The 22492-nt window shown below is 46.1% G+C and overlaps 1 protein-coding gene across 2 annotated transcripts; it reads left to right on the plus strand.

Annotated features, from left to right (window-relative positions):
• The first annotated feature begins 3866 nt into the window (after window positions 1-3866).
• col2a1a (collagen, type II, alpha 1a) lies at window positions 3867-22203 on the plus strand. Of its 2 annotated transcripts, XM_040192602.2 has the most exons (54): window positions 3867-4301; window positions 5902-6108; window positions 7004-7020; window positions 7125-7157; window positions 7713-7745; window positions 7866-7919; window positions 8223-8315; window positions 8938-9015; window positions 9157-9201; window positions 9316-9369; window positions 9664-9717; window positions 10046-10099; window positions 10202-10255; window positions 10339-10392; window positions 10482-10526; window positions 10649-10702; window positions 10819-10863; window positions 11000-11053; window positions 11400-11498; window positions 11608-11652; window positions 11741-11839; window positions 11941-11994; window positions 12080-12187; window positions 12283-12336; window positions 12453-12551; window positions 12712-12765; window positions 12987-13085; window positions 13201-13254; window positions 13345-13398; window positions 13488-13541; window positions 13728-13781; window positions 14176-14220; window positions 14443-14541; window positions 14646-14753; window positions 14908-14961; window positions 15070-15123; window positions 15215-15268; window positions 15548-15601; window positions 15695-15802; window positions 15945-15998; window positions 16404-16457; window positions 16567-16728; window positions 16853-16960; window positions 17257-17364; window positions 17491-17544; window positions 17677-17784; window positions 17886-17939; window positions 18059-18166; window positions 18251-18304; window positions 18945-19052; window positions 19176-19464; window positions 20095-20282; window positions 20382-20624; window positions 20706-22203. In XM_040192602.2, the coding sequence occupies exons 1-54, from the start codon at window positions 4208-4210 to the stop codon at window positions 20850-20852; spliced, it is 4464 nt and encodes a 1487-aa protein (XP_040048536.2). In that variant the 5' UTR covers window positions 3867-4207; the 3' UTR covers window positions 20853-22203. The 2 variants fall into 2 exon arrangements, with proteins under 2 accessions (XP_040048536.2, XP_040048537.2); XM_040192603.2 differs by lacking the exon at window positions 5902-6108 and having other exon boundaries at window positions 3922-4301.
• Window positions 22204-22492: the final 289 nt, after the last annotated feature.

Raw genomic sequence — 22492 nt, forward strand, 5'->3', positions numbered from 1 at the left:
CACAGGAAAAGAAACATACCGGGTCTGGTGCTTTGATTCAAGCTCAGTAATCTGGAGGTCCGGGCAAAGCCCCCGGCTCAGAGATCACTTTGGACGGAGAGTTTTAGGCTCTTTACGAGGGAAAAGGTGTAGCAGATGTGCATTTAGATTGATCCGATAAAAACACTTTTTTATCAACTGTTTAACTATTTAAAAGTTTATTCTTGAAAATGTTTTAGAATAATCATTGTAAGAGATATGTATTGGTTCTAAAGCAATTTAAAGCAGCATGATACATTATTTATCCACATCAAACGATTGACGCTGCCATTCTCATATAGAAGCAATGCTTACTTCTCCAAATCACCCAAAACCCCCCGTGGGCCTGGAAACTACCACACACCTTGGACTGAATGTTAATTTACCACAGGCAATGTGAATAAAACACCTTAATTGAATCGAGTTCCAGGCTCTGTTGAGCCCAATAACCCAATACAAAGTAAAATGCGGATGATTTGGTAACAAGCATGAAATAAGAACAGTTTATTGTGAAACTAAGATCCTTATTAGAAACACGGGGAGATTAAATGCAGCGTTAGATGCTTGTCTCAGATAAAAGCGTAAGGGCCATTATCCCTGTGCCACCCATGTTGAGAGGGAGACATTCCAATATCTCCTCTCTCACACACACACACTGATAGTGAGAAAGAGAAGGTGTGAAGCATTTCAGTCCATCTATCCATCTATCATCCATCCATCGGTCGATCTGGATTTATCCATCCATCCATCGATCAGGACAATAATGGGCCCCACAAGATGAATACCTTTTAAACCACTTTCAAAAGGACCAGAAGCAGCTACATACTCAGTATTTTGCACGGGTATACATGGCTGGACAGCATAACCACTGTTTGGGTTCACTCTCACCACCCTCAGCAGTAGGCATCTGCTTTCAGGGGAAAAGTTCTAAAAAGCCACTGTTCTCTCCCTGCTCAGCAGACGGCAGACAGAGTAGCTGCCGAACATAGCGGAGCATTTAGTGGCTGAAGAGCCCGATATATCCTCAAGAGTGTTGATCTGCCACTTGAGCCAAGTCTAACAAGGTGAGACTGGGGCTGTTAGTCGAAATCTAGGACGCCTTAAAATGACGGTTATACAAACAATACACTTTTTAAATTTAGGTAATATCCCGTCTTGAGGAAAAACGTTCAATGTTCTGCCCCAGTAAGAAGACAAGCGTAGCAAATGCAACGAAAGCTGTTTCAACTCATGTGTGTAAGACAGCCCAATGGACGGCTGGCATGGCTATTTAGTGCCGTTGCATTGGTAATTACATATAAATGACAGTTTTCGATTATTCACTGTTTTTCTGTTGGGATCTTTTTCTCATCAAAGCGCCCCCAAAATGTATAATGTGATATTCTTACAGTAAAAACGCTCCTTGAGGGTTTGAGCTGTTAATTCATTCGGGGTTTGTTAGACCCAGAACATCTAGATTCAGATTTTCATGAGGATTGGGATACATTGGGCCTGTCCGTCCCCTCCTGTCCGTCCCAGGTGGGGGGGTTGACCTCCCTCCCTCACCACGTTGTGTGTACACAGAGGACCTCAGCCACCCCCCTCTGCTGCCGTCACCGTGCCGAAACCTAGACACCCTCTAGACCCCTGGAGCCTCGGCGCACCCGTGCAGTTGTGAGCGGTCCTTCCGTCACTGCCATCTCTTCCTTTACCTTCCCCTCAAACCAACCCCTCCTCCTTCATCCTCCGAGCTTCCACACCCTTCCTCGCCCCACCAACCCCCATCCTCCCCGTGCAGCTATCCCACCGCCCTGCCATCTCGCAGCATTCCGCGGGCCGTGCACACAGAGGCCTATTGTGTGTGCCGGGAGACGGCAGCATACGGTCCGAGCACCAGAGAAAAGGGATGTGTACGGCCGAAATGAGCACAGTATCCCTGCTGTAACTGTGGTACGGATCCGTAAGTGGAAGCCGTACTATTTCTCAGGGTTATTAAGGAAATGAGGGTTTTGATCGAGAGCATTGGAAGATGAGTGTTGAATTGCGGCTTCACTGCTCTCGGTGAAGCTCTGTTTTGGGGGCTTGTACGTCCTTGGCGCTTGTAAGACGCTATTATGTCGGTAAATTCGACAGCATCTCTAGATCCATCATCTGTTTCCACCTCAGTGCATAATCAGCCGGTCTTTGCCGTTTCTCTTTACATTCTTGCATATATCTCTGATTTCAAAGGGGGTGTGGGTTTCTAAGGGTATTCTTACGTCTGTGATAGAACAGGCCCTCATTCATTCCCCAAGTTAAAGCCTCTCCCAACAGAACGTCAACTTCACCTTTCTGTACGTGACACTGCAGCAGCATCTTGACCTGACACAGCAAACTTACCGCCGCTCAATTGCCTCAATTGTCTAAACGCCACAGATTATTTATTCAGCTGGGTAACTAGCTGCCTAAATTCCTGAAATGTTTTGGGTGCTGGTGCAGTATCGCCGAGGGTCGTTCTGTCCCAGTAACCTGGAGATGGCGAAAACCGGCCGATCCAATGACACCAGGCCACTGTGCCGACCGGAGCTGCAGAGATAAAGTGGTTGTAGTCAGAGGAGAGACGCCTTTGGGTTTCAGCGATCTGATTAGCGCTGACGTGATCCTTGAACACGACCCCAACGTACCAAACAATTCGTAGATCTGGTGGAAGAGAGCCAAGATGGTGGCTTCCGGTCTTTCGTTCTCTGGAGGGTCGTGACCCTGGAATTGCTGTGCGTCTCCTCATGACAAAGACCCGCTTTCAAGCCCACTCACCTGGGCTATCTAGAGAGAGCTTCACGATAAAGATCGCCGTGGCGTTTCATCACCCTTCTGGCTAGACCTCACAATACATAATTCTTGCATATATGTGCTACTTTGTCTGGAATGTTCTTCGAAGGAAGAAGAAACCCTGTTGCAAATCTACTGGACGATTAGACTGCAAATGGGGAAGTGATACACAGACATGAATATAATATTTAACTTCTGAATCCAGAAAATGTTTCTTCTATCACAAAGGACGTATCCTCGTTCTTTAACAGGATCTCACAGCCTCTTGCCGACGGTCGTCATCCAAACAGTGAAGGCCCTCAGCCACGTGAACATGACATAACTGGACTGATTGGTCAGCTCAACACTTTAAGGTTGTCTAAAGCTTGCGGATTAATCTATAATCCGGGAGACTAGAAACAAACAACCCCAATGACCCGTTGTTGAGTTCCCACAACCCCTCGTTATTGTTGGAGGGTTAGCATCCGGACTATTAGAGGCCACTTTCATAACAAATTCATTTGAGAATTTAGGTTACAGTCAAAAACAACAATGTTCCGTTAATTGAATGGGAGAGGATTCGATTTTAGTTGAACACAGCAGTCAGATTAAATTTTTAGGAATTTAACGATTACATTTTTATTTTTAAAACTAAGACTTTACAACACAACACTACAAGTGTTTTACTTACTTTGGATGACCACGTTTTAGCTCTATTGTTAGAAAGGTCTGACTGATAACTGCGAAAACTCTTTCATCAAACATAATTTTATCCTGTACCGTCTGTTAACATCAAACATTTGACATTTGACACAAGACTCTATAATAAAGTTCTAATTAAAACAAAGCTTTTGACTTCACTAAACAGCACATTGGGTGATTCTAACGCAGATAATTTGCCTTGAAATGAACCAGAAGTGTCTTCTGCTGTTGGTATCAATCAGCTGTGACATTAGTGAAGCCACAGTGATGACCTCTGCTCCCTTTCTAACTGGGAAAGTGAAGGTGCATCTCTCGGCCGGGCCAAGCAGGTCGAAGGAGGAAGGAGGGCTTGAGTTTAAAAAAAAAAAAAAAAAGAAGAAGAAAAAAAAAAGTGCATGCTGCTGGACTGAGGGGAGGGTGGATGAGGTTCGGGTTTCAGCCTGACAGGGGGTCTGGGGGAAGGACCGGTATTTTGGAATATACGAAGATCCATACAAGGCACAGTGGACATAAAACCGCGCTGCTTGCCCTGACGCGGTGGGTGCAGAGTGCCAGCTGGGGCCCCGCGTTTTTTGGATTCCACTTAGGTTCTGGAGGGTTTGACTGCATGGTGCCATAGGTCTCTGGGAACACACACTCAACACAACCACTGACCGAAGAGCCCGGACTCGTCCATCCCTTCGTTTCTCGCCCCGAGCTAGTGCATGTCTGATATTTAGACATGTTCGGCTTTGTGGATTCAAGGACTGTTCTGCTACTCGTAGCTTCTCAAGCCGCCTTACTGTCCGTGGTCAGATGTCAAGATGAGGACGACCGTAAGTTTTTCTTCACTTTCACTTTTTTCTTCTTATTTACTTGCAAAAAAAGAAAATAAATGTGGGTTGTTTCTGTGATGACATTGCCGACTTTCGCTGCCCTTCCAACCTTCTCTACCTGCTGTTTCAGAGGAATAGTGGAAAGTAAATCAAATGCCGGAGGTGTGATGTCAAAAGATGAACAGGAAGAGCACAACTCTGCTTTAAAATCGGCCACTATTACGTGCTACTTTTCCGTTATGAGAGTTCTTATTTGATTCTGCTGATGTGAGGGCACAATGTCAAGCAGGCTACCTGTGGTCTTCCCAGGAAGCCAGTCCATGTCTTTCTGTAGGACAGGTGAGGCTGTCAAGGCCCATCTGTGTGGGATGGAGGACCAGGTGAACAAGTGTCCATTTGTCCTCAGCTGCGTCTCGCTGCTCAGCCTTTCCTGCCCGATCAAACGTTATTGTTGTTTTTAAGGATCACATCTGCTCAATCAAGCTCATTAATGCTTAATTCCTTCCCTGCCATTGAGTGGAACAAATACTTGTCAGAAAAAATCAGTAAAATTAATCCTCACAATAAGTTTTTTCTTCTTTTTTTTTTTTAAATCACGTGAAGTAAATATGCAAACTCGCCCGAAGGATTAGCCAGGAGCCGATTTGGAGGTTTTCTTGATGTGATGTGACGGGCTCGGGCTCATTGACCCCAGGCTAGCAGGCTCAAAGGGTAGCGGCAGGGGAGAAGGACGGGGAGTCAACAGATTATGAAACATGGTTGTATTTATAGAAATATGGACTTCACTGCTTTGAGTCATTTCATCACCCCACAGATGGTAAAACAAAAAGAAGAACGGTGATGTAGAAAGCTACTGCTTCAGTAGCCGGATGACATGCATGTGCCAAGTATCACTTTGGCTTAAAAAACAAATAAGAGCAGTTGGAAGGACACGGCCCAAAGCCGTGCACATTAAACAGAACACCCATTCTTAATTCCCTAAAGTGTTTGCACTGGCGCTCGACACAGCTACGGGATCCAGATGGAGAAATTTAGAAGGAGCCGTGTGTTTACTTAAGACAGCGGCGTGTCAATTGGGCCCAGTATCCCTGTGAGAGAGGTTCATTCATACCGGCCGGCATGCGGGTCAAATACCTCCATTTGGGCTTCAGACACTACTGTTAACTGTGCCTCTTGTTGACTCTACATGTCATGCTGCTGTAAAGTTCTCCTGCAAAAATAGTTCATTTTAAATTGTGTGGGTTGTAGTCTACAGCTTCTGTATTTTTGGGACAAAACACCACCTGTTCACCATCATCATCATCATCATCATCATCATCATCATCATCATCAAGGGGAACAAGGCCACTTCCATCCATTGACATCAATTACAAGTTTAACCGTGTTATGCTGTTTTTTGAATGTCATCTCTTCTGTACTTTGCACCACGTTGTGAAGTGTTCAGAGATAACTTTATCTCTCTCCCCCCTCCACACTGCTCTAACTCCTCCTACCTCCCTGCCGTGCCCCTCCCCCCTCCCCCCCTCTCCCCTCCTTCCATCCTCCTCCTGCCTCCCGACTGTCTCCACCTGCCACACGGCCCCCCTGCTGGCCACCACAGAGGAGGCAGGTGGTTGCATCCAGGACGGCCAGCCGTATAATAATAAGGCTGTGTGGAAGGCCGAGCCGTGTCGCATCTGTTTGTGCGACAGCGGAGCGGTTCTGTGCGATGAGATAATCTGCGACGAGGTCAAAGAATGTGCCGACCCTCTCATCCCGTCTGGAGAGTGCTGTCCCGTCTGCCCCGCTGACGCCAGTGACCACATTGGTTGTAATTTATTTATTCACGTGAACCATAAATAAATTACCCTCTTAGCTTGCATGTATCTCACCACTTTTGAACGGGGCACTGCCTCTAATTTGGTCGCCCTCAAACATTTTAGTTCTACGGTTTGGAATCAGTGAACGGCGATGCTTTGGTTCCCCGTTCCAAAGTGGTCCTCTACATGCTTGGTTTGGAGGGAGATCAGATCAGCGTCATTGACAGGATCCTCTTGTCCCCGAGGAGAGTCGGTGCTGTGTGGAATTGGATGAATCCTGTCATGTGTTGTCTGACTCTCACCTAAACCAGTAGAGACGCCTCCTGCTTTTACTTTCATTAACCCTTGACTAAGATGAAGCATACATTCTCCCTCGGCCTGAACTGGATCATTTATTTGACCCACTTGCAGGTCTTCAGCAGAATGAAGGCTTCTTTATTTACAAGACCTCTTGTCAAAAATATTTGGATGAATCAGAGAAAAGAGACACTCTATTCCTGATGTGTCAATTTGACAAATAGGTGGACTGTTAAACAGTTGTTTTAAAACCATATACAGGTACATACACTATGGCTGCTACAGCTTTACTTACTCTCACACTTTGCTTAAAGGATTGGATCTAAATACTCCAATCTCACTTCCTAGCCAATGCTTGCTTCTGCTTCATCCCTCTTGGAATTGCATTTCGCCATTAATATAATCTGGATGGGTTAGTGGCCTTTGGGTTTGGTGAAAGGTATTTGATCCTCTCTGGCGTCGGTAGATTACCTTCTCCATCTCTTTTTACCGAGGAATCACAAATCAGGATTCAAATCAATCAAGTGAGATGTTTGTAGTTGCTTGTACATTTTTAACGTTTTGTTCTTCTCTTCCGCCCTCGACACATCCGATCTGCAACATCAGAGGCCTTTGGTGCTAAGGTGAGGCCGAGGCTTGTGGGAAAAAACCTGTATCCATTCGTTCAGTTTGTTTCTTAGCAAAGGGCTCCAGGTCACTGAAATCACTTCTTTGTGTCGTCTTTCAGGGACAGAAAGGTGAACCAGGAGAGATTGCCGATGTAAGTCTGAATACTCTAAAGTAGTGTCTCACTGCCATTACAGGCCTGAGGACACATGATGAAAAAACACCAAAACACATACATATATTTCACAAGTTCCTACTTTGTCGAATTGGACTCTTATCTCCTAACGAGTCATCCCTTTTTTGTTACCTTTGCTTGTGTTTTTCACATTTTGTGATCATTAGAGGGGCAATTTCTCGCTCATGAGAAGCTAACTGCAATCCTTTGTTGCACTTATAGTCCACAAGTAAAAAAAAAACCCTGCATTCCTCGGGCATAACGAACCCAATCAAATCCTCTTAGATTCTCTCAGCAACTTTGGTGCAAGTGCACATGTCCGGTGGACGGAGTCGGCCGCACCAGAAGTTAAGAGGAGGGGACGTTTGTCCTGTCGGGGGCAATCCTCGTCAGATGGTGGTTTTAGCTTGATGTCCACCTCCTGCCAAGCTGGAATGTTCTTCTCTTCTAATTTTAGCCTAACCGGACACAACATGAACGATAGGTCTTCTAATAAGGAGTAATTGACTAAATCTTTATTTCCCCTGTGTGCAGGTTGTAGGACCAATGGGACCACGAGGCCCAATGGTGAATATGATTTAATTTACTCTACACGTATCCGAGCATTGTTTGATGATAACATTCATTGGTTGACTGTAAGATTATTATAAATAGGAGTTGGATTCATCCTGGGATTGTTTTTTGCAGGGCCCCTCAGGTGAGCAGGGAGTGCGTGGAGAAGCTGGCGCAAAGGGCGACAAGGTAAGACGCCACACACTGTGCTCTAAGACACACCGCTCAGCACTGCATTCGCAAGAGATTACCTCACATTAATATGTAACAGCATCGAGTACCAGCAGCTCTAATCATCCAAATAACTGCAGGGTTCTGTTTTAATTTGAGATTGCAATGTTCTTGGTTATTAATAAAATGAAGGAACATCCGCATTTAAATATCGAACGACCGATATGAGATTTGTTCTGCAAAGATGTTTTGTCATTTTTGGAATCCTCTGCAGTCGTCCTGATGAACTTAGAGAATATCATCTGCTCTCTCTTTCTCTAGGGAAATGTGGGGCCTCGAGGAAGAGATGGTGAGCCCGGCACCCCTGGAAACCCGGGACCCGCCGGACCACCTGGACCGCCAGGACTGGGAGGGGTGAGTTCGGGACACTTTTGTAACACATGCCGTCAACAGACATTTAACAAAAATCTAATTTTTTTTTACTCAGGTTTAAGCGCCAACGCAACAGTCGTTCTACCATATTAATAACAGTAAACTGTTGATATAAATCCAAAGATGTTTTTAAATAATAAAACCAGACAAATCATTAAAATAAAAATCGTATTCAGTGTCGTAACCGTAACTCGATCGCTTGTGGTTCTCTGGCTACATTCTACATAATCAATACAAAGAAACAGCACCAAATAAGTCCATTGTTTGTTCAAAAGTATAAGAGGCGGGATTGTAGTAATTGGTCATTTTGCTTGTCGGCTGATTTCTGTAATTCATTAGTCTTATTGTCTGTTGCTTTTTCATGCTCGATCAGCATTACTTTAAAGACATTTATCGTCTCTGGTAAACACAAGATTTAAAACGGTGCTTTTGATGATGAGCAGGAGCTTATCATTCTGCACACTCATGGTGACCAATCCCCCCCCATCTGATTCAGTGACTCAGTTAATGAAGTTCGCCTGCTGCAGCGCGTAATGGACCACTCAGCACAGATAATAACTGCAATAACTGACTCCCCGTCTTTGTCTGTTTTTGTGTGTTTCAGAACTTTGCTGCTCAGATGGCCGGAGGATTCGATGAGAAGGCAGGAGGTGCTAGCATGGGAGTGATGCAGGGGCCGATGGTGAGCAGCAGCGAGTGCTGGAGATAAGTGGCTGGACAATGAATGTTTGCAATGCCGCCACCTCGTGGTCCGGGAGATTCACTTCAAGTTACCTGATTGGTTCTCGGTTAAGTTACTGTTTGTCTCATGCTTCTCCTTCAGGGTCCCATGGGTCCTCGTGGCCCCCCTGGACCCAGTGGAGCCCCTGTAAGTACACCCGTCATAGCGCTACATCACCGTGTGATTGGTCCTTAATCAGACCAAACAAAGACAAGGGTTTCGCTAGAATAAATTAATAAATCTGTTATTTTGTATCTTTAGGGCCCACAAGGTTTCCAAGGTGGACCTGGAGAGACAGGAGAACCCGGTCCCGCTGTGAGTATCCTGTTACATATCCCAAAATGCATCAATGTGCCTTACAGACACTGTACTGCTCCAATTTGCTGTAGTGCTTAAGGTTGAACAATAACACTAAAAACACTGTTGATTATGAATTATGTTATAAGCATACATAGGTGTGTTTAGGCTGTTTTCATTTGTCTGAACACAATTTAGCAATTTAGCAAAACATTTTGTACAGTGTTATTCTTTTTTCAGCACAAAAGTCTTTCTAGTTTTCTTTAAACAATTGAAAATGAATCACTCATGATTTATCTTTGTCTTTACCAGGGAGCAATTGGACCTCGTGGAGCACCTGGACCTTCTGGAAAACCTGGAAGTGATGTAAGTGTCAAGTTGTACAGCTCCGTAAAAGACACCCACACAAAATAACGTTAAAAAAAGGCTCAAACAATTAACCGTGAAGATGTTTTCCTTTTTCTGGTTTGCCTTAGAAACAGTGCAACATATGTCACTTGATTGCCTCACTATTATTTCACAATGGTATTTCAGTCAATCTGCATATGAAAAAACATTTTGTAAGCTCCCTTTGCTCTGGATGTACCACCAGAGGGCAGTCTTCTAACACTGCTGCTGAGAATAACTCTGTAAAGTGCAGTGCTGCTCCATCAGGCTTTATGTAATAATCATCCCACTTCCCGCTTGTTTCTAGGGTGACGCTGGCAAACCTGGAAAAGCTGGTGAGCGTGGACCTGCAGGGCCTCAGGTGACTAACTCCAGCAGTCCAACGCCTGTCGAATACTTTAGACAAAAATAGAAATGCAGTTCAGCGTTCCTCGAGTGAAGACTTTTTTTTTTTCTATTCCAGGGAGCTCGTGGATTCCCAGGAACTCCTGGACTTCCTGGAATCAAAGGACACAGAGTGAGTGTTTCAACCTTGCGCATGCAACCTGCAACTCATGCTGGTCCATCGCAGCCTGAGGACTGACTGGTGTGTTTCTGTAGGGTCACCCTGGTCTGGATGGAGCTAAGGGAGAGAATGGTGCCGCAGGAGCCAAGGTTAGTCCACCACGTGTATCTTTTTGTGATGATTTCATTTCAATCGTTCCATTTTCATTCTGACTTTCTCTGATGTCTGTTCCCATCAGGGTGAGTCTGGTTCCTCTGGAGAGAACGGAGCGGCTGGGCCCATGGTGAGTCTCCACAGGGACCTTCTCTGGTCTGACGTACTGTTTGATGATGGCTAAATGAATCAATACATACATTTAAGGTAAATGTTTCACAATGATGAAGATCGATTGACCTTCTGTCGCAGGGTCCACGTGGTCTGCCCGGCGAGAGGGGACGTTCTGGAGCTGCCGGAGCTGCAGTGAGTAACAAGCGGATGTCTGCAACAAAATGGTTCTAGTATTCTGTGCCTTGTTTGTAACAACTTTAAGAGACACAGAATCTCCTCACTGACTGCCCCGTGTCTCTGGTCTCCAGGGTGCCCGTGGAAATGACGGCTTGCCCGGTCCCGCTGGTCCCCCTGTGAGTATCGCCCTTCCCAATTTGCATTCCATGGACTGTTCTTTTTGTGATAGTATTTTTGATGTTATATGATGCCATGGCTTTGGATAGCAACAACAAGTGATGACAAAACAGTGTGTTTTTGCTCCGTCCACAGGGGCCTGTTGGTCCTGCTGGTGCTCCCGGTTTCCCAGGATCTCCAGGATCCAAGGTTTGTGCAGTTCACATTATCACAAACTGCTATTTCTATATCTGTGGCAGACCTTCTGTTGTAAAATAAACCACAACAAATTCCTGGCAAGTGTGACTACAACCATTTGTGGTTAACTGCGTCCTCAGGTTCTACTTCATTACTCAGTGAATTCTTCCTTACGTACTTTCAGGCCATTTGATCTTTCTTACCCATAACCCTCTGCTTTGTTCATATGGTTAGTCTTTTTTTTGTACACAGGTGATCAACTACAAACCTCTTCATTGTCCTTTCAAGAAAGAGAAAAGATGCATTGAAAGTCATGCCATAAACTACCTGTGGATGATGAGACATTGTGTCCTCTCAGGGAGAAGCTGGTCCTACTGGAGCCCGTGGATCTGAAGGAGCACAGGGTCCTCGCGGAGAGGGCGGTACCCCAGGATCCCCTGGACCCTCCGGAGCATCGGTTTGTTTAAAATCAGCCCGATTGGACAGACTATCGATTTGCTTCATAGACAACAGACACGCATAGAGCCATTCTTACTCTGTGGACTTGTTCTTCTCTGTCGCTGTAGGGTAACCCTGGTACAGATGGTATTCCTGGAGCTAAAGGATCTGCTGTAAGACCTCTCCCTGAATTCATGGTTTTGGAGGCATCCAACCGTTTTACTCTGTTCTGATATTTTGGTTTGTTTTTCTCCCTTGTAGGGTGCTTCTGGTATTGCTGGTGCTCCTGGATTCCCCGGGCCCCGTGGCCCACCTGGACCACAGGGAGCCACAGGACCTCTGGGGCCAAAGGGACAGTCTGTAAGTCACTTTGGAATCATCTGAGACTCTGTGGAACCTTCATACTTGTTTGGGTTGTGATCATTCATTGTTGTGGGGGTCTTCTTTCTTGTCATGTCTAGGGAGACCCTGGTCTTCCTGGATTCAAAGGTGAAGCCGGACCCAAGGGAGAGCTAGTAAGTATATGAAAATATACCTCTTGGAGCATCTTTTAGAATCAGACCACAGAGAGGATTAGCTGACACGTCTTACTTTCTCCAGGGCCCTATCGGTCCTCTCGGTGCCACTGGGCCTTCTGGTGAAGAAGGAAAGCGAGGCCCCAGAGGAGAGCCTGGAACAGCCGGACCACTCGGACCTCCAGGAGAGAGAGTAAGTCATCAGGATGATCATTAACATTTGTCAAAAAGTTACATTAGGAATATTATTATGAACAATCTAATGAAATGTACTTCTGACTCTTGCAGGGAGCTCCTGGTAACCGTGGTTTCCCAGGTCAGGACGGTCTTGCTGGTGCAAAGGTAAGTCCCGTCTGACACCATGACCAGAGCACCGCACCATCACATATATGCTGTTGTGGTCTTAAAAACTAGCTTCCATATTTCTATAAGACTGGCTGATATCGTATCTACTTCAGGGTGCCCCTGGTGAACGTGGTGTTCCTGGTGCTGTCGGGCCCAAGGGTGTTGTTGGAGATCCCGGACGCACAGGAGAGTCCGGCCTCCCCGGAGCCAGAGTGAGTCTGAGCGGTCACACAGCGTTATGTAGTCTTAGTCCAACATCAGACAGAGATTTTTAGTGTGGTTGGCTCGATTGGACTGATTTAATTCATTGTCAAGATTTTTTTCCGCCTCCCGAATGGTGCTGATGATCTCTGAAATGTGGTCCTTCAACAGGGTCTCACAGGTCGTCCCGGAGATGCTGGTCCTCAAGGAAAAGTTGGACCTTCTGTGAGTACAAAATGTATCCCGTTATGCTTAATAAAATAGTACAGCTCACCCATGGAAAGTGTCTTCACTGTATTTTAAACACACCTGAAAGTAATACTTCACTGATTGATTGTAGTGTGAATTAATTCATTCTACAATTAACTGGAAGAATGAATGTGAGGCAACACTGGTTTCAACGCTCAATGTTTCAGTGCTGACTTCCTACCTTGTGTCTTTGACAGGGGGCTTCTGGTGAGGACGGTCGCCCCGGCCCGCCCGGCCCTCAGGGAGCCCGTGGCCAGCCAGGAGTGATGGGATTCCCCGGACCAAAGGGAGCCAATGTGAGTTCTTCAGAAGCCAAATATTACTATTGCTGCTACTGCTGTCGGTTAGCTTGTAGCATGTCAAGTTAAAGACGCTTTCCATGGATCATTTACCTTGATTTCTCCTAAACAGGGTGAAGCTGGAAAGACAGGAGAGAAAGGTCTTGTGGGACGTCCAGGTTTGAGAGTGAGTACATTTTCTCTATATGGAAGAAATCATAAAAATAATTTCACTTTTCATCACTTTTCATAATTCTAAAATACTTCTTTTGAACAGGGTCTTGCTGGAAAAGATGGTGAAACTGGTCCTTCTGGACCCAGTGGCCCTGCTGTGAGTATTTCAGTGCAATTACATGTTGTGAGATGTGTTTCAATTGCTCTTCTTCCCTGACTGACCTCCTGTGCCTGTGTCTATCATAGGGGCCTGCTGGAGAGAGAGGAGAGCAAGGACAGCCTGGACCTTCTGGCTTCCAGGTGAGTTTATCTCCCCTTTAAGTTCCAGAAAACTCCCATTTGGAAAAAAAGAAAATTATCAAAATCAAGATTATTAGAACGATTGATATTCCAAATAACTTGTATGTGTGCTGCGCAGACAAATATTGAGTGTGCAGACTTGTTTCTATACTTAGATATCATATAACGAATCCCTTTTTTCAACAGGGTCTGCCCGGAACACCTGGTGTCCCAGGAGAGGCCGGAAAGCCCGGTGACCAGGTGAGTGACGCTCACACAACAAATGTGCTGCTTTAGTTCAGTGGGTCTTTGAACCTGTGGAGTACCATCACATTCAGACACAACTAAAATAACAGGAAAAGTAACAATCAAGGAAGTGAAATATGAGAGTATATGCGTAAGTGACAGTTGTTGCATCTAATTTCTGCGAAGCTCTTTTCGCCCAATTATGTAAAAGCCACATTCATTGCTGCGGAATGTTTTTTGAACTGAGATAAGTTACTTTCATTACATTGCAACTTTCAGGATTGAACTTAGAGTTATTCATAAGATGAATTGTTACTGGGACTAACAATAAAAGCTTAGCAGAAGGTTTACAAAACAGTTTAGAAGTCTTTCACAACCAGGAATAAATCTGTGTTTTTTCTCTGTGCAGGGAGTTTCTGGTGAGGGAGGAGCTCCTGGTGCTGTTGGACCCAGAGTAAGTTTCCATGTTTAAGGTTCATGTCTTCATTTCAGACTATTTCAAAGCAAAGAGACACACAAACAGACACATAGCAAATGTATAACACTGATTTGCTGTTGTCACACACGGTTCCCACATGAATATTACAAGTTATTTCCGTGGTTGATCACATACCTCTGCTCATGCTTCCATCTCTTGTTTCTTGTTCTAATCCAGAGTCTCTCTGTCTCCTAACAGGGTGAGCGTGGTTTCCCGGGTGAGAGGGGTGGTGCTGGACCTCAGGGCCTCCAGGGACCTCGTGGACTTCCTGGAACACCAGGATCTGATGGACCCAAGGTCAGTGGATGAGATTGATACAGATTTTGTTGATTGTTCTTTAGTTCAAAGGAAACTAGTAGACATGAACAAAGCTGACTAAATATCTCCTAAATCTATCTCAGGGAGCCATTGGACCTACTGGCGGTGCTGGATCCCAGGGCCCCCCCGGCCTGCAGGGTATGCCCGGAGAGAGAGGAACGACTGGGATCACAGGAGCCAAGGGAGACAGAGTGAGTGGTGGACCCTTCAAAGCGGACGTTTAGTTTGAAAACTTGCAGTATTTCTCAATTTCTAAGGCACATTTGATAAGAGCAAAAGCGACAAGCAAAGACCTTTGCAGTTTCGTTTTTTGTTTAACGTGCAGCTTTCTCCTCTTTCCGACAGGGGGACAATGGACAGAAAGGACCCGAGGGAGCTCCCGGAAAGGACGGTAGTAGAGTGAGTTCAAAATCAACCCTTGATCTCAGTGATAAATAATCGTACATCCCAAAAAAGGTGAAGAATCCCATCGAACCACAATAACTGGTAGCCTCGCTCTATCCTCAGGGTTTGACTGGTCCCATCGGTCCTCCCGGCCCATCTGGACCCAACGGAGCCAAGGTAAGAACAAGAGTCACCCTTTGGATTGTTGGAAGGGAATCTTATCAATTGAGTTTCGTTTGGTGTGACTGACTGGTTCTCTTCTATCCAGGGTGAAACTGGAATCACTGGCCCCACTGGTGCCACTGGTGTCCGAGGTGCTCCTGTAAGTAGCTGTTTTTGTCATTTGTACGGTAATAAACTTTATTTATATTGTGCTCTTTGTAAGGATTGGTAGTGCTACTGTCACGCCAACGAGGTTGTGGAGATGCAGGGAGAATCTCATTTATCATCCGTTATTCCTCATTTATATTAAATAGGATTCTAATTTCTTCTCCTTTTTTCTAAAAGAACAAAAAAAAGCAATACACATAGTGTCAAAGAATAATAATGAAAACAGTGTAAACATAACCCATGACCCACAGTGTCTTCTGTCCCCTATCAGGGTGACCGTGGTGAGGTCGGACCTCCTGGCCCTGCCGGCTTTGCTGGACCTCCTGTAAGTAAAGTCAACATAGTTCCGTTTAATAAGATGAAATGGCTGAAAAGGTGGCTTTAATATAATAATACTACCGTTTTGTTTGAAATGCAGGGTTCAGATGGTCAGCCCGGTGCTAAGGGAGAGCTTGGTGAGTCTGGACAGAAGGGAGAAGGTGGTTCTCCCGGACCTCAGGGACCATCTGGGGCCCCTGGACCTGTGGTGGGTGCTTTCATTCATATTAAATAAATAAGGTCAGAGAACCTGATCTGGATGTCTTAGGTTACATTTCTGGATCTGAACAGTGCTTGGAAGTCACTGTGGTGTAGTATCAAACTGATTAATAGTTGTCTGTCTTTTTCAGGGACCTACTGGTGTATCTGGACCTAAAGGAGCACGTGGTGCTCAGGGTGCTCCTGTAAGTGACTCCTCACAATCACACGAAGAATACACTGCAAAATACTCCAACTAATACAATAATTAAGTTGATTAATTAAACACCAAGCTTTTTTTCAAACTTGTTAGTCAGTTAAATTTTAAGTTTTCCAGCACTAAATGTCAAAAAGCCGATAAGATTGAAAGCTGTTCTTTTAAATTCCATTGTAGCTTTAACTCTGCACATTCACAAAAACAATACGTGTATTTACTTTAGTTGTGTGTACTCGCATGGGAAGAAAAGAGGGGTTAGCCCATAAAGTGAAGCGCATTGATGATTCTGGTTATAACACATCTTTACCCTAGTTATTGACGATGAAAGTAGCAGATATGTTGAATTTCAGGTGAAAAGGTTGGTTATGATCACGTCTCCCCGTCTCTTTAACAGGGTGCTACTGGTTTCCCTGGCGCCGCTGGCAGAGTTGGATCTCCTGGTCCTAATGTGAGTGTATCACCAATAAAAACGTCCCTGAAAGGAAAATCTATTTACTCAATGCATCCAAAATGATTTGCATACCGACCCTCTGACATTGTCTCTCTTTCCACGACAGGGTAACCCTGGTTCTGCCGGCCCCGCTGGCCCAGCCGGTAAAGACGGACCAAAAGGTGCTCGTGGTGATGCCGGCCTCCCGGGAAGACAGGGAGACAGCGGTGTCCGCGGACCTCCTGGCCTTCAAGGAGAGAAGGGAGAGGCTGGAAAGGAGGGACTACCTGTGAGTTGTATTTGGCACCTCAGAGTGTGAGAACAAAGTCTGCTGCCCTTCACGATTAAAGTGGATGAAAGCGGCGCACTTTGGATTCAGTCTGGTTACAAGAACCCTTTTCCTGCCTTTGTAGGGTCAAGACGGGCCTTTAGGTCCTCAGGGTCTGGGTGGATCTCGTGGTATTGTTGGTCTGCCCGGTCAGCGTGGAGAGAGAGGTTTCGCTGGTCTCCCTGGACCTTCTGTAAGTGTTTTATTCAACATCTTGCTTCAATTTAAAATATTTTTTTTAATTTGACCATGTTTTTTTTTTTTTTTTGGTTGCTGGTTGATATTTTCAAAGAATCCTTAACCTTAATCTCACCATATGTTTGCCTTAAATTTGACACCTATTCTCATTAGTTGTCCTTGAGTTTCCATGTTTGTTTTCATAAACATTATTCCACATAGAAACAGAATATTGATCTACTGAATATTACTAGACCATTCTACTTTCAGTCTACCTCCGATCTGATGGAGATATTCACCCTCTATGTTTAGGGAGAGCCTGGTAAACAAGGAGCTCCTGGCTCTTCTGGCGACCGCGGACCTCCTGGACCTGTTGGACCCCCTGGACTTACTGGGCCTTCTGGAGACACTGGCAGGGAGGTCAGATCCCCAAATTAATAAAACCAAAATGTCACGCTGTGGCTGTAAAAACAGCATTTACGATATGCTCAGGAAACAATAGTGTCATCTGGATGGATTAAAGAAAAATCTGTCTCTCTATCTCAGGGTACCCCCGGATCAGATGGACCTCCTGGTAGAGACGGAGCTACTGGAGTCAAGGTGAGAAGCCTCAGAGCCTCACATGGAATTATAGTTCAGCAAATCCAATGCTTGGACAGAAGCATCCTGGATCCTGGTTTGTTTTCAGAAACAGTTGTTTCCCCGACTCACCGCCTTGTTGTCCTCCTGCAGGGAGAGCGAGGTAACACCGGTCCCGCCGGCGCCCCCGGAGCTCCTGGTGCTCCCGGCTCCACCGGACCCGTCGGCCCACTCGGCAAGCAGGGAGACAGAGGAGAGAGCGTGAGTGACACAGCATCCTGTGAAGGCTGCAGGCGGCATGCACAGTGTCGGGCATGAATCCACATTTCTGACCCACACTGCTGTTTGTTTGTTTTCTTTAGGGCGCTCAAGGACCTGCCGGGCCCTCTGGACCCAGCGGCGCAAGAGGGATGGCTGTGAGTATCATCGTCTCTAACGGCAACAAGAAGTTTTTTGTTCAAATTTGATTTAGCCGATCATGAGCGCTACACACGGGCAGCCATGCATTTTAATACACGCTACACCTTTCCTCCAGGGACCCCAAGGACCACGTGGGGACAAGGGAGAGAGTGGTGAGGTCGGAGAGAGGGGACAGAAGGGTCACCGCGGCTTCACCGGTCTGCAGGGTCTTCCTGGACCTCCTGTGAGTAATCCGAATCCAACGGCTCCTCGCCTCCGCACCACACCTGATCCGTCCGCTAATCTGCCGATGTTCTCGTCCTAACAGGGTTCCGCTGGAGATTCTGGAGCTGCTGGACCTCCCGGACCAAGCGGACCTAAGGTGAGAAAGCAGAGTAAAAAGGAAGCAAAATAGGCAAAAAGAAGAAGAAACTATATTTTCTCCATTCCCATCCTGCAACTCTCACACCTCAGATATGTGATGGTAATGAAGGGCACAGGTTAGTCTCCTTGTAATTCTAAAATCACCTGACGAAGACGGGGACCGGAAAGGCCACGTGCTTTAATTATCCACCGCTGTGATAAGATGGGCTACTCAGGCATTCTGTAATTACTCTCGGCACAAAAAAGCGATTTGAGTAACCACTCCAACTAAGATCAGAAATGGACTTCAATATCTATTCCAGATTAGCTAAGCGCTGAGCCTGATAAGGAAAATGAAGCGAAATGTCATCATACAAATACTCTTCATGCATAATGAGGCAAAAAAGGGGCTGGAGGTGATTGCGGTAATAGATAAGAACTGCTGGCACATTTGAATAGCTTAATACGATTTTTTTCTTATTCAGACTGCATGATGGATAAAAGAGCACTTGCATAGAAAGCTCACGTTTCATTATATAAGTCATGTTTCAGATAAACGCAGACATGTCAGCATCCATGTCAGCATCCATGTCAGCATCCATGTCAGCATCCATGTCAGCATCCATGGTGTCTTTGCCTCACACTCGCTGTTTTTATAGGGACCAGCTGGAACACCCGGACCTGCTGGCAAAGACGGATCAAACGGACAGCTCGGCCCCATTGGACCCCCCGGACCTCGTGGACGTTCTGGCGAAAGTGGTCCTTCTGTATGTAACATGTCCTCAATTAAAATTGAACCCTATTAAGCCTTTATAATGCGCTTTTCCAACGCTGCCTCTCCACTCCCCGATTGTACCGGAACAACATCCTGATCCATATCCTGCTCACAGGGTCCTCCTGGTAACGCCGGACCTCCTGGCCCACCTGGTCCTCCTGGCCCAGGCATCGACATGTCGGCCTTCGCTGGTCTGGGTCAGATCGAGAAGTCCCCCGATCCTCTCAGGTACATGAGGGCCGATGAGGCCTCCAGCTCCCTGAGGCAGCACGACGTGGAGGTGGATTCCTCGCTGAAGACACTCAACAGCCAGATAGAGAACCTGCGCAGCCCCGACGGCTCCCAGAAGAACCCCGCTCGCACCTGCAGGGACCTGAAGCTGTGCCACCCCGAGTGGAAGAGCGGTAAGGAGTGAAGATGATAACAGGATGGAAGTTCTTAACTTGGGAATGCATAATTCAAATGTTTACAACCGGTTTTGCGATGAGTTTACTGCTCACACAAAATCTGACTATTAAATCCAGATTGAGGTCTTTGTGGAGCTTCAGACTTCAGAAATGAATCACAATGAAATGAAAAAGTACTGCTTTCAGGTACAGATTGCAGAGGGAGATGCAGCTTTTGTGATGCTGCATTGAATATTTAGATGCATTTTGTTATAGCTGAGTACACATGGCTGTCATCACCCGCAGCAGCTTGTGAGAGTCAGACTCAGACAGGGAGCTCGCTTCAATGCGCCATCGTTATGTCTTTTCCTCTCAATTTAACGATTGGATGTCTGAATCATTCCCTGCATGAATGAGGTCACGTTGAAGGTCATTTTTCTAGTACCAAACAGCGGCAGAAAAAAAAAACTAAAGAGAAGATCAGCTTTCCTCTCATCTCTAAATCCCTTTGTGTCAAAACCTGACCTAGAACTCTGATATCCTCCCATTTTGCTCTAAAAAAGTGGCGTTCTTTCCAGGAGAAATACATGATTCGTCCATAGGACGGGCTCGGCGCCCCTTATTAACCCACATGTGTCACCTCTCCAGGTAACTACTGGGTCGATCCCAACATCGGCAGCACAGCCGACGCCATCAAGGTCTTCTGCAACATGGAGAGCGGAGAGACCTGCGTCGCCCCGAGCATCGCCGAGGTGCCGAAGAAGAACTGGTGGACGAGCAAGGGCAAGGACCGCAAACACGTCTGGTTCGGAGAGACCATGAACGGAGGATTCCACGTGAGTGCACTTTTAGCACACGATGCTTCCGTTAAACTGAAAACTCCGCAAGGCCTCAGCGTGAAAGCTCACCAATGAACTCCCTCACCTGTCGCACAGTTCAACTACGCCGAGGACGGCCCCGTCGCCAACGCCGCCAGCGTCCAGCTGACCTTCCTGAGGCTTCTGTCCACCGAGGCGTCCCAGACCCTCACTTACCACTGCAAGAACAGCGTCGCCTACATGGACCAGGCTACGGGCAACCTGAAGAAGGCCCTGAAGCTGCAGGGCTCCAACGACGTGGAGCTCCGCGCCGAGGGCACCAGCCGCTTCACGTACACCGTGTTGGAGGACGGCTGCAAGGTGAGCCTTCTGCGAAAAGAAAAATGATAACTTTTATTCTAAGACTCATTGGTAACACATTCCTGTCGTCTGAACCAACAGAGACATACGGACCAGTGGGGCAAGACCGTCTTTGAGTACAGAACACAGAAGACCACCCGTCTGCCAGTCGTGGACATTGCTCCCATGGACATCGGAGGAGCGGATCAGGAGTTCGGAGTCGAAATAGGAGCGGTCTGCTTCTTGTAAAGTGGAATATCCCAATGGCCCCCCCTAAAAAAAAACACAGGAAATGAATAAACTCAACCACGAACCATTACACACACACACACACACACACTTCCGCAATAAAGAAGACTGGAAATTTATAAAAGAAAATTGATACTTTTTCCTCTAACAATCGAAGTGCTCTCCAAGTTGTACTCCCTGGAAGTCAGCACCGAAGGGCACCGGCAATATCTGTCCACCACACCAGCATTCTGTCAACCCTGCTTCCTGAGATCCAGTCATGTTTCCCACGCCCCCCCCCCCGTCGACAGGGAAATGAGTCCGAGCCAGGAGGAGGAAGAGGGACCGAGCGAGCAAGTTATGGAGAACAGAAACATGACTTGATGTCACTTATTTATTGTCTAAGCCGGAATGGGCAGAGTTGAGGTAGGACTGGACCGGGTTTACTTTGTGAGTAAGACAAGCCCCCGTTCCACTACAGAACAGCCGCACAGCCTCTGTCCCAGTCCTACTCCACCTCCCTCCATGTTTCCCTCCTGACACACACAAAAACGGCATTTTGAATCAGTGTAGACCAAAACAAATATCCTCAGTAGAAATCCAATCCAGGCGCTCCGGGCTCGTACATCGTGAGCAGGAGTGAAACCTTTACTGTGTATTATAAATACTTGGTTCTATTGTTGTAAAAGTCTGTGTTTATAAACAACCAGATGGTTTTATATATATATTTCAACGTTATGTCTGTGCATGTGTCTTGATGCACACCAACACTTTTTTTGGAAAGTGAGGTTACATTTGGGACGTATGTTTCAAACGTCCCGTTGCCTTGGACGCCCATCGGAGGAAGGCCCAGTTCTCGTCCCCAAAAACAACTGTTTTCAAAAGAGTTTGAGGGAAATCTGTTTTAATTTCTTCTATTGTAGTCATCCAGATTGTTTAAAGCTACCTCACGCTGAAAAACAAAGTGAAAACGTTGAGTTTAAAACCTGAGCGGACCAAAAACGAGCGTTCAGAGGAACCTGGGGCTGCGTGGCCATCTTTGCTTTAGGTCGCTCTCACTCTCTTCAGAAGGTGCTACGAGTTCTGCAATTTAGTCCCCCCACCCAAACCCCAATTCCCACTAGCCTCACACCACACACTCACACTCCACCCTGGAGGAGGGGTGCAGTCGGGATCACACAGGGGAGACAAGGGATACGTGGAGGCCGACCGAGGACGGTCGCTAATAAAACAACCAGGGTGGGTTGTCTCTGTGTGTGTGTGAGGGCGTGTACATTTTTTTAATTAATTTTATGATGATCATTTTTGTTTTTATTTTGTTACACTTCTAATCGATGTAAATTGGAAAATAAAAGGAAAACCGAATTAAGAACGAAGTGGATTTTTAATTGAGTTTTGAATAAAAACACAAATGGGGACACATTCCTTCTTTAATTAGTTCCCATGTGCTTAAATGTTTCAGTTTGTTTGTTTACTCTTGACTGTAAGTGCATAGGCTGCGAGTGTGAGTGCGTGAAAGTTAAAAACTGTGATGAAAGTGCGTATTTTCATATGAGAGAATCTCATAACAGGAACAGAAGTAGCGTCCTTGTTCTGCGGTGCCAGCGTGGAGCTGAGCAAAGATGGCTCCTGTTTTGTCTGAACTATTAGGCATGAATAAA

This window comes from Gasterosteus aculeatus, chromosome 2 (assembly GCF_964276395.1).
Source record: "Gasterosteus aculeatus chromosome 2, fGasAcu3.hap1.1, whole genome shotgun sequence".
NCBI classification, from domain to species: domain Eukaryota; kingdom Metazoa; phylum Chordata; class Actinopteri; order Perciformes; family Gasterosteidae; genus Gasterosteus; species Gasterosteus aculeatus.